Source organism: Buteo buteo, chromosome 27 (genome assembly GCF_964188355.1).
Source record: "Buteo buteo chromosome 27, bButBut1.hap1.1, whole genome shotgun sequence".
Taxonomy (NCBI): domain Eukaryota; kingdom Metazoa; phylum Chordata; class Aves; order Accipitriformes; family Accipitridae; genus Buteo; species Buteo buteo.
In genome coordinates, this window is record NC_134197.1 from 1036875 (window position 1) to 1049377 (window position 12503).

The 12503-nt window shown below is 35.8% G+C and overlaps 1 protein-coding gene across 6 annotated transcripts in view; it reads right to left on the reverse strand.

Moving 5' to 3' along the window:
- The window catches only part of RBBP6 (RB binding protein 6, ubiquitin ligase), a 32189-nt gene that overhangs the window by 12991 nt on the left and 6695 nt on the right, over positions 1 to 12503 (reverse strand). For 2 of the 6 annotated variants that reach the window (XM_075058522.1, XM_075058518.1), the window contains exons 2-7: positions 10795 to 10894; positions 8793 to 8831; positions 8075 to 8111; positions 3169 to 3213; positions 673 to 761; positions 465 to 561 (exon numbers count right to left, since the gene is read on the reverse strand). In XM_075058522.1, the coding sequence (XP_074914623.1) occupies positions 465 to 561; positions 673 to 761; positions 3169 to 3213; positions 8075 to 8111; positions 8793 to 8831; positions 10795 to 10894 (407 nt within the window). The remainder of the gene's footprint in view (positions 1 to 464; positions 562 to 672; positions 762 to 3168; positions 3214 to 8074; positions 8112 to 8792; positions 8832 to 10794; positions 10895 to 12503) is intronic. The other 4 variants (XM_075058523.1, XM_075058519.1, XM_075058520.1 and 1 more) reach the window with 3 other exon arrangements.

Genomic DNA, 12503 nt, shown 5'->3' on the forward strand with positions numbered 1-12503 from the left:
ATTCATACCTCATGAATATACATTCAGTGACTAACGTTAAATAGCATTAGTACTCAACCAAAGACTTGTGTAATTTAAACATGCAAATATTCAATAGATGGGGTCAACAGAAACACCTTTTTATATAAAATACTAAAAATTGTGAGCTGTCATAAAAAAAGCTAAACCCAGAAAAACTTCCAATAATATTGAAACATATCCAAAAATATGGGAAAGTTCACAGAGAATAATCTATAGACATGTTTAATGCCTATGACCTAGAAAGAAGAAAATTTTACATTTATAATTCCAGGTTTCCCTTGAATTTGAAGGGTTTTGCAACACTGCCATATAACCGCTGTATTTCACCCCAAGAGAAACAATTCTTAATATGAATATTCATGTATTTGTTCAGTAACTACCACAGTTAAAAAAAAAATAATATCAAAAACTTAAGCAACACCAGAAGTTCCCCACAATCTTACCCCATTTGTTGGGCAGTTCTTTATATAGTGGCCAGGTTTTCCACAACGAAAGCAAGTATACGATGGTGGAGGTGGACCCAAGGGTTTCTTCATGTAACTATAAGTTTTTTGGGGATAAAAGAAAAAGGGATGCATGTGTGTCTTGTCAAACATAGCTACAATTTTTTCATAATCTTCAAAGAACAGATATGACAGTATCAACACTTACTTGATTGGATCATATTCATGGCCAGACTGTGTCATCATAGCTTTTATTTTATCTTCTTCAGAAGCATTGGCTTCAGCCAGATTGGCAGTCTGTTTAACAGGTAATTATTTGACACACACATTAGAAACACATTTAAGCCCACACAGCCAAAGACAACACCACTCATCCAATCCTGTAAAGAGCAGCACAACGCTAGCTGAGGTTGCATGAAAACAGCTGCTTATATAAAATATATTTGTCCTGAAGATGTTCTGGGGAGTCCTTACGCCATTACATGATGTTTATGTGCCTGTTAACCTACTTGAAAAGAGCATTCTTGGGCACTCAAAACCTTAGGCTCTGTTTGTACCTTACAGAAAGACTTGTGTAACCAATCCAATTTTCTTCAAAGTGGACTGAAGCTACGTGCAGAAAAAAATACACTATCCAGTATTTTTAAACTGATTTTTAAGCTCCAGACTATTTGAAGGAGAAGATATCCACTGTACATTTAATTGAGAAAGATGTATGCAAGTATCATTATTTACATTTTGCAGCATTAAAAGGACACACAACTTGAGAGCTGGGGAAGTTGGTTTTGCTTGCTGAAATTCAGCTTATGACACAGAAGCATTAAAGGGAATCAAGCTTTTTTTATAATTCCTCAGCAAGACAAAAGATTCTTTTCAGCAGAAATTTGACCATCATGTGCTGTAGGTAGTCCAAATGGCATGATCCCCCCCTAATAACTTCTTTATGTTAAGTGATTTAACAACAGTAAGTACAACCTGCAGTTTTTTCCAGTTGACTGTGTCCTTTTAACATACAAATTGTAATTATAAGCCTTATGCAGAACTAGATCTTCAAATTACTGAAGCCAGCTAATTTTTTTTTAAGTAGTATTTGTTGAAACATTTTTATTACACACTAGTCCAGATACAAGCAGGGTCTAAGGGAGTGACTGCAAATTACTTGGACCTTCAAGCACCTATCATTCAGATCAACCACTCATGTTTTTGTTTTCATATGCATTCATTCACAAAAGCAACCAACTAGTTTCAACATTTTATTAAATGGTTGTTTCATATACACAGTTTTTTCTCAACAGTAACATAATCCAGATCAACATCTATGAAATCATTTCCATTAACATTTACAGAAAACTTTACAAATACTTGACTAATTTGTTTGAACCCAAACGGTTTACAAAACACATCCAAAAAACCACAAAACATTAGTAGGAATAGACCAAAATTCAAATATGGCATTTAATACATAGTAATAGTAAAACAGAAAACTGTTAACACATTGCCTCCATGCTAAGCCAGTCTGCACTAAAGATGTTAGAGTAAGTAACAGTTTTGAGCTGCTTTATGTTATGTTCCTGTATTTTTCCGAAATATTTAAATTTTCTTGAAAGCTTAAATGTGTACACCACTTGGACAGTTTTTCACATTTTAGAGTAAAACTTCACATGAGTTTACAGAACCAAGGACATGTTTAGGGACAGCACTAATGGAGACCAATTTATTTTGGTGGTTACCTTCCAATTTTTTTTTTTTTTGGCCAAATGTACACAATTTAATATCTGCAGTGAGAGAGGGAAGAAGTTAGCAGTGGGAAGAGATTTCTCTTTCTTGGAAATGAACTCCAGCCTTTATTTTCAGAAGAACGAACTAGCTACTCTGCATTAGGCCCTGCCTTCTCTAATCTTTGTAACTTTAAAGACTAGTAATTTAATTGGCTAGCACTATACCTTTTCACAAAGTGCAATCACTAGTGCTTTCCCAGACAAAAGTTACACATTGTTGAGCAAAAAATGCAAGCAGTTCCATAGCAAAACATGGCATTACAACAGTTTCAGAAGGTCACATCTGCTAATATGCCACACATACACATTGGTATATTCCTATAAACAATTAGGTACATTTACACAATTTACACAGTCTGCGTTCAAACAAATTAGATTGTGTTGTCCACTGTATATATACTACAATTTACGAAACTGTGCAGCATTCAAAGAATGGATCTGTAACTATAATGACTAGAAATTCAAAAATAGCCATGCAATTGTCCATGTTACAGAAACGCTTCTATTTTGGCTGTTGCAAACCCCCCCTGGAATGTCCATAACTTACAGCCAATTAAATTCTTCTGTAAAAATTGTGTTAGTTTCCAACGCAAAATTAACAAAAGGTATGAAAAACGGTAAACAGCTTCTGAAGTGCTTCTTCTTTGTGTCTTGAAGATGAGTAATACTGCAACATTATGTTGAGGCTGATAAGGTACTCCCCTTCTATCTTCCCAAACTGGGAACTACTCTTTACAGGATAGTATCAAGATATACACACATTTTAAAGTTAAAATAGATACTTTAAACTATTAAAAATTGAATTAAAGTTTTGTTCAAATTACAACAGTTATCCACCTATAGATCACAGTATAAATTTAAAAATAGGAAGCAAACACTTTTTTTTTTTTTTTTTTTTTAAGTATTTGACAAGAATATATATATACCTTAGTAAGCTGGGCCAGAGAAATAGATGCAGAAGAGTCATCAATCTGTTCACAAAAAATTAAACACATATTCAAGTTCTACAATCAAAACATAGCAATCGTTAACCTCTACTGTAGTCTGAAAGTCTGCACTATATCCTCTGAGTGTCACTGAAAGAGGCATTTCCAATCTAGTGTAATTTGGTTTTATTCAAAACAAAGTCCAAACCTATGACAGCTTAAGAGAGTGCCTATGTGATTAGTAAGAAACTAAAATAACCAAACCCGCTCGAGATCAACTTATTGCTCCAGAATATCTCAGAGAGGGGACCCTTGACAAATGCTCACAACTGCTTTAAAGTCAAAGGGGTAAGGAAGCTGTCAATTTTTAGCTAAAAAGGATTTAAAAAAAATATTTAAGTTTATTTAAGAAGGAAGCATCACTACAGGAAACTTATTTTCAGTTTAGTTTGTAAATTAATCAGTTAAAGTCCCATAATTTATAAATGCACATGGTTATGCTTTTATGAACACAGTAGCTGCCTGTCAGAATAAAACACAGGCTTATCAGCCATGAAACAGGAATTCTGCCCCTCCTGTCAGTAAGTTTAAAAACACCAAACTCACCATACCCCACAAAACCCAAACAAAAACACCAATCTAAAACATCAGCCATAAAAGTAACCCACCACTTTGTCTAGAAAAGAACAACTGTTTAAATTATTTAAATAAATAAAGGTGTTTATCATGACAGATTAGCCTATAAAAATTGAGAAAATTGATTTCTTGTATTTTATTAGACCACAGGCCATACCATCCAAATTAGTCTGAGAAGTGTGAGAATTTAATATTTTCCTTGCTACCAGACCAAAACCATTTTTTTAATAGCAGCCCAGTACTAAATGAACAAAAGCAAGAAAGTGTAAAGCACACTCTTGATGATGAAAACATGGATTCAGAGCACAATCCTGTAATTTTTTTCTCCATTGCACCCATACTCCTCCCTCCCAGCTGCCTACTGGAACAGCTTGCAGGAATGAAGTCTCCAGGCCACTAGTTAGTAATGGACTGCAGGGTTTATCGAGAACTAATACTGAAGTGCAGTTTTTCCACAAGTAAAAAGGGTAACTTATCTAGTTCCTTTTCCAGTATACTGAATTATATTATGCCACAAGCAGCAGTTAAGCTTACACCAGCAAAACATTATTAGAAAGACACTCGAATCACTGCTTATTATGTCTTAATTGCTCAAAAATGTAGAATAACATTTCTCAATGTAAACCGAACAGCTCTCCTCCAGAGGTCACTAAATTGATCAGAAGAGAGATTAAAGCCCTTCCTTGGAAAAAGCTCTTGTCCTTTATTACCTCATGTAGTAGAAAAATTCAAGGGAGTAGTTTTAGCAGACTCTGGGGAAAAAAATACCTACATGCAGAAGATGATTCCTCACTCCAGTTAATCATTCCTTCTCTATAGGTTTAGGAAAGCACATACCACATTACTGTATTAGTAACTAAAAAGTTCTTGAAAGTGTGCCTTTGGAGAGGAACACCGAGATCTGGAAAAAGAGACCTTCTTTCTGTTTCAAGTCTTACCAGAAGATTCAACTTTCCTTCTTTTCAGAACATTTTGTACCTAGTTCTGTTAAAAAGGAAGTCTGATCAAGTATTTTGAAGCTTCATGCTCCATATGCCACTCTTTTTTACATGTGGAAAAACAGGCCTATGTTCTCTCATGGCAGGCACAACCACTATCAGTTTGCAGTTTTTCAGAAGCAAACAAGAAATTAGGAAAGCTTTCTATTGGAGCCTAACATTAAACAGTCTAGTATTGACCAGTAACTGAAACATAACAGCTAATAAACTATTCATTAGCTCTTGTATTTCTTTAGGAAGCAGTTGTTATATGACCTGCAGGCAACAGTCTAATTTCTTAAAGGAGGTGATAGCACTCCTTTCTACTAAACAGTTATCAAAAGCAGCAAATGGATAATTAATGTACTATTTAGTATGTTTGCCCAACAGCCATCTTCCAATGATCCTGCATTCTTGTGTCTTTTTTTTTCCTTTAAATTTCTACTGAAGTATTTCCTGCCAGTCCCTCAAATCAGTCAAGTAGAAACAGTATCTCCATGAAACTTGTATACAACTCTAAGATAATACTGCAGAAGAAAAAAAAACCAAGCAAAAAACCACAAACCAACACCCCCCCAAAAAACCCCCCAGAATCAACAGTCAATGTATTAACTCCCATCGCATGCAGAAGACTAAACAGAAACTAACATAAAGCAAGTGGGAAAGGGGACAGAAAATAGGAGGAAAAGGCTAATCTCATTGCTGGAGTGCTACATTTAAATTACAGTGGCTTCCAAAAAATCAGATAGCCTGGCTAAACTAAAAATTCAGCCAGGAAGGATCACAGCTGTCCTTGAAGGCGCTAAAACAATGGGCATGACTCTGCCTTTCTGCAGCCTCTAAGGACAAATACCAAATAGAGATCCTTGCAGTTACTGAAATAGTAATATGAAAACAAAAAGGATCCACTTCCTTGCTTTGGCTGTAGTAACAGTAGGACAGCAGCACAAATTTGCAACTGCAGAATGACAGCTAGCATAAGAGCAAGATAAAGAAGAAATTTTCAAAGTATAAGCTTTTGTGCATTCTTTTAAGAAAAATCTTAACTAATTTTAATTTTGCTGCTTTACTGTTCAACAATAATTGGCAAGCTTTCCAGCGATTTATTCCTACCACACTAAGATCCAGATTCTGCTTTGAAATATAGAAATGTGTATTTAAAAAAAAACCCCAAACAAAACCCCCACACTTCAGACCAAGACCTGAGTTAGCTTTAAGAATAAAGCTAATTGTGTCTCCAACACTAGAAGCACCTGAGGCTGCAGTGCTTTTACAGTGAGAGAGAGAGGACTTGTAAAGATAGATGCAAGGCTTCCACCCTATGGCTACCCATAACCCAAATCAGGTACAGTTGGAGCAATCAAGAAGGAAATGTTTTTGCTTTGCCTTTCATTCATTTTAGTTCTACCTAACACTAAGTCTTCCCTCCCACTCCAGGATTTTTCCTTTTTTTTTTTTCTTTTTTTTTTTTTCTCTTTTTGAGACATCTATGTTAGCTTATGGTGAGATGCTACTTAGAAATGTAATACAGACATGCCAGGGAACACACGAGGCTAAAAGAATGTTAACTTTATTTATGAACATGTGATTTGTGTTTATACACATGCTAGTAAACAAAAAGAAAAATAACTTTTCAAGAAATAAAAACCCATCTGAATTAGATCAAATACTATAAACGTGGTTTACATAAATGCATTACATTAACTACTAGGGTCACTGGGCCAGTTAAACTAACTCAAACTCACAATGAGAGGCATTCATGTCCAAAAAGGAATTCAAATCAATCAACAACAGAATTACCGATGTAGATTTAGACTTAGTGTTTTTAGACCTACACACAAAAAGTTTTCAATTTTAAGTTGATTGTATACCATTCCATAAGAGTCAGAGGCTGTATTCTTCACAGAACACAGACCCAGAGTTCATGAATTTCTAGATTAAGTTATCCTAACAGCTTATCAAGTGATCAGATCCAATGATCCAGGGTTAGTGTAATGCCTCACACCATTCTAGTGAAGAAAAAGCAGTTATACTTAAAATAAAGATGAAAAATAAAAAACACCACATAGTAATTTTTATACTATAAGGACTATTTTGAAATGCGTAGTTACACATAGTATTCGACCCAAGTGGCAAATCAAGATCTAGATCATTACGAGTCAAGTATTTCCGTGTATTACTTATTCATATTTTAGCAGCAGAATGACAGTGTTTTCAAACCTGAAGAAAAATGCTGCACCTTTTCCAAATGTAAATTCAAAGTGGTGGTATACTAAAGAAAGGCTTAACCTTTGAGAAATTAAAGCAGCATCCAACCCTGAAGTCACCCAGATCCAAAAAATGTACTGCAGGCAAAAGTTAAGAAAAATGACAGGGATTTTCCCCACAAATGCACCAGGCTCTAACCTGGCACCAAAATTTGTATCAGATATTTTCATTTGCAGACAAACTATTAAGCTAAACTGCTTCATCAGATAAAGTGGAAAGATCAAATGCAGAACTTTAGAATACCACTTTGTGTAGCAACGATACTTAAATTCATGGCAATCTATTAAAGACATTTATGTACTCAGAGGGGCCCAAACAATATCACTTCAATTATACAGTTTTAGGAACAAATACCCAAGTATTTAAGGGCATGAAAAGGAATCATTCAGCTGCACAGAACTGTCCTCAAAACATACGGGCTATGTTGGTTTTGGTATTTGTTTGAACCCCCAAGTCAAAAGTAAGAAACAGTATCAAGTTTAACAATAATGGTTTCTCAGTGGTTTTTGATAACATTTTCAAAAACCATTAGGCAAAAAAAAGTATTTAAAAACAAAAGCTAAGTGATACAATGTGAAAATGGCAAAAAATACACTCCAAACAATTTTTATTGCAAGAAACAAAAAGCACACAACAACCTATACAAACATACATATTACTAGCTATAGACAGACAGATGTAGAACATGGCACCATGTTCAATTGTGCAAACCTCGAACCTACATGATCTAAAAATGATCATACATTATCTGTACAACACAAAGTCATACAGGAAATATTCTAGCATATTCAATATGAAATACAATGCATTACTAGGCACAAATACCAATATTCACATTAGAACTGTGCAAATGATGGTATTACTCAGTTTTTACTATGCTGAATCAAATACATGGTATTTACAACATATACTATGCTTTACTGGAAAATATATTAAGTTAACGTTTGGAAAATTAATAAAAGGCTACATTGTTTAAAATTAAGTGCAGTGTGTAGAAAAAAGTGTGAGATTGTGTTTTTACATACTGCTTTTGATGTTCCAGTCACTGGCTCAGTTCGACTTCTAGAAGAAGAAATAAAGGTGATCAGAATTTAAAAATAAAGCACTTGTACCCAGTATAAAGCAGTGAAAACAGATTACAAAACCTGAACATCAAAACATTATGTTCCAATAGTCTAGCGAATGTGGAAATTTATTTGTATACATAAAGTGTTCTCTCTTGGTACATTCAGGGCAACCAAAAAAAACCCCCAAAAATCACATTTCTACTTTGTCACCAATTACTCTAAGACTTACAGATATAGAACACAACAGTGCAAGAGGAAGTCCTCAGATATTTTGTCTCTGCTATGTAAGTATCAAAAATAGGAAGTCTGTTCTATGGTTTTGTGTTCTTAAATAATCGACCACCAAAACATGAAGGTAGCTTTAGCCAATCTGTATATCCCTAGTATGACAAATAGGCACCAGATACAGTACTTTCATTTCTAAGGAAGAACAGTGATAGTCTAGCACTTCAAGGTGCAAGTTTACTTAAATGAAAAAAAAAAATAAAAAAAAAAATCAGTCATCTGACAAAAGAATAACATAAAAGATGTCAGCAGCATAGTCTTTAGAACAGTGTTTCTTTGTGGAAGCCCAAGCACTGTGTTCAGATATCTACTATATTTAGCCATGAAAGTGCCAAAATACTAAACGTGTTACATATGCTATATTGACTAAAAATAGTAGTAGAAATGTCACCTGAAAGCAGTTTCTAGGATTTTGTGCGATTTAGGAGTCCTGTGACAAAAAAAAAGGTCTTAATTGCCAGAATTTGCTTTAAGATACTCTTGAAAATGCTACAATATTTTAGGAAATATTTATTACATTTGAAAACTTGCTGAGATTCCACATACTCATTGATCTGTATCCGCATGCTACTCATCATGAATCAGACATGCAACCATTGATATAGTTAACAAACAATTCATACATCATCCAAAGTGTCCCATGAGCAGAGGCAATTCAAAGGCTGCTGTGGATTTTATGTACAAATAGAAAGGCTCGTGCTTCCTGCCACTGCTAGAACACCACCAGGCTCGCAAGTACAGCCACGTACCTCCTGAAGATGAGGAAGTACAAGGAAATACTTTAGATTACCACACAATGGTTTCTTCATCCATTTACCTTGAAGAACATACTACAAGGCGAGTAACACGTTTTGAAGGCCTCTCCACCATTACAGCATACATTCATCATTCCCAAACATTAACCCCTCTACCAATTGTTTCTGCAATGTTTCCAGCTGAAGGAATAGAAAGCTCATCTGCCTGGTTAATTGTCAATGCTAGAACAGCAGTACCCTTCTTTCCTTATCCCCACGTACAGGTATTTATTTGATCTTTGATGCTACCAGCATCTATACTCCCATTTTAGGGCAGCATTACAATACCAGGAGAGGGTGCCATCCAACCAGAAATGGAGGGTGCATTGACAAGACAGCACTCAGCATACGTATTTAAATAAACCCCCCAAACAAGGCCCTGTTTGTAAGCCCAATGCTGTGGCATCCAGAATTACTAGGTAGTGCCCGAAAGCACTGCAACAGCTATTGCAGTAATATGCCCAAAGTTTACATGCAGAGCCACACAAATTCAGGGTTTTTAGCTTGCAAATGCTTCATGGGTACCAGGATGCTGCTGTACTGTTTGTCCGAGACCTACTGTAACTCATCAGTCTATTTATTGAGAACCAACATGAGAAAGACAGGGCAAAACCACAAGCTAGTAATATCTACTAATTGTGGTGAAGAGGCATATCTATAAGAGGGCTGGAAGACATGGCCATTCAAACAATGCTAATGTAGCTAATATAGAATGGGATTGTATGAATACATAAATGACAGCAATAATCCTACAGTCAGGATTGCATTTGAATATCTGTAATTTTAATCAATACATCCGATCCTCTGTCCTCTATAAATCTTAGGAATACAGAATTAAAACCAGGAGCACAGATATCAGCTTAGGGTAAAAATAGACTTAGAAAGATAGCTAGTAACATTTGGTAATGTGCTAAACTGCTTACTGAGTTTCAGGTTTGGAAAGGATTAACTATTCCTTCATCATACTTGCACAAATGGCGATACACTTGAGAATGCTGTTCTTTTTCTCTTGCCTAAAATGGACGTTGTCTTTAGGAAACTAATGGGATTCACTTATGAATGGAACTTCTTGTCTGCGTGGTTCGCCAACTGGTAATCCTTGATCTTGCCTCTATAGCTAGTGTGCAAACCCCCCCGATTTGGGGTGTAAAGAATACCTGCCACATCCCACCCCTCCCTCTGCCAAATGCAAGTAATAGTCAAACAATGAGAATCAGACTCTTCTGAGATGAGAATAAATTATAAATTTACACTACAATGCATATCTGTCTTTACTATAAAAACAAACACATATAATATGGAACCTCCCCACGTGGAGGAAACAGGACCTAAAACCTGGATCTCAGAAAAATCAACCCCAAGAACAAACTCAATCTTGAAAGTTACCATTGTTGGAGTTTGAAGCCCATGTCCCAGCAGGCCTAAGAATTTAAGTCTCCTTTGGGACAGATAAATTAAGATCTACCCCATTAAAACAAAAATTAACAGCAGCTTTAACAAGAAAGGCACAATCTGAATGCCTCTGTAAACTAATATCAATAAAAAAAGTTAACACGCTGAAACCCCTCACAAAGATTACAATGCTTTATGGATACTTACATAACATATGTTTTGCTGGTAGCTTTAACTCCTCCAATAGGTATTCTTCTAACAATTACCGATGAGTTCTTAGGAATCAGGGCATTATCATCTGTGTACTCTGAAAGCAACGTAAATACAGAAAAAACACTAGTCAATTCATAAGAATGTATATTAATATGTAGTTACATAGCACTTCAGAGAATCCCTTTACAGATCTAAAAGCAAAATTCTGTATGTAACATCACACTTTTATTGTCTCAACACACTAACAGTACCTTTCAAGAAATCTTCAGGTTTGATAAACACAAGCAGCAAAATATTTTTATTTTTTTTAAAAATAGTTTGAATGCCAACAGCAAAATGGACTCAATGGACACTAAAAGAGAGCCTGCTAATGCATGAAGTTCCTTCCTGATCTAGCTTAAGTTGCTTTTGCTTCTGCTAGGCTACAAAACCAATAGATCTTTGGAGAAAAACAAGACACAGGCATAAACCGGATTCTAAAGTCTGACCAGCTTGCCCTGCAACGAAACAGGCACTTAGCTAAAGCATGAAAACTCTGTGCCATTGCTTTCACAGCTGTTACCTAAAACCGACTCACCTATGCTGCTAGTGCTCAAGACTGACAGAACACAGGAGAACAGAGCCCGCCATCTCTGTTGATTTCTTGGAGCTCACTCCCTCAACAACAACACTTCTCAGCTGCTCAGTGCTTTACATTTAAATGGAAACGAAACTGGCAGTGCTAGAATTTGGATCACAGAAATATGAGGGTTTTTTTCTGAGCCTGCTTTCGCAAGTGGGGCAGAATTAGCTCAAATTGAAGTGGTATCTCCCCCCTTAAGCTAATCATCTAGTTCGAATTAACCAGAGATGCGAATTCTTTTGATTCACTTTTTGCAGAGCAGAAAGACTCAAACTAAATTACTTATGAAGACAGCCTTGAAAAGCCTTTTGAAAACGGTGTGTGCCTGAAGCTATCCATGCTTTGCCTTGGCTTATACCATGTCAGTCTTCTGAAAAGGAGGAAAGCTTTCTGACCTTTTACATAAGGACCAAACAAAAAAACCAACTACCTGAGATACTTTGAGTAAGCTTAAAATGCAAAGATATCTCCACAAGAATGGTTTCTATATTGTACATACACAAGCTGGATATGACTAAATATTTTAAAGCACTATCAGCAGCCATTCCCTGTAATCTGCCAAGAGTTTTAAATATTAAAAGCCCTTACCTTTGCAGACCAGGTAAGAATGATGGTCTGAAAACCAAAGATGCTGTATATCTTATCTAGTCAAGCTCTCTTAGGGTGGTTTTTCTCAGTGTTCACACACAAAATACAAAAATTTCACAATTATGCTCCGTTTTTCAGTATATTATTCCTACAGGCAGGAATCTCCCATAGACCAAAACATACCTACCAGAAAACATCTTTTCAACAACTAAATGAAAATGTTAATTCTACTTCCAAATGACAGAATGCTTCTTCAGAAAACTGAGAAATCATTTAGCTGAAACTAATTTCTGATCTTCCCCTAGGGAACTGAACAGCAAGCTTCCTCTGGACTTCACAGTAGTTTAAAACTGTAGGAGAAAGAACTACTAGTGATGAAAACAGAGCCTTTTACAGAAGTCATATCCTTAAACCAGCCCCTAGAGCTCTTCTCAAGAGGAAGATCTAACCCTTCCACAGAAACTTGCCAAAAAAGGCCTGCACTGGGACTTTT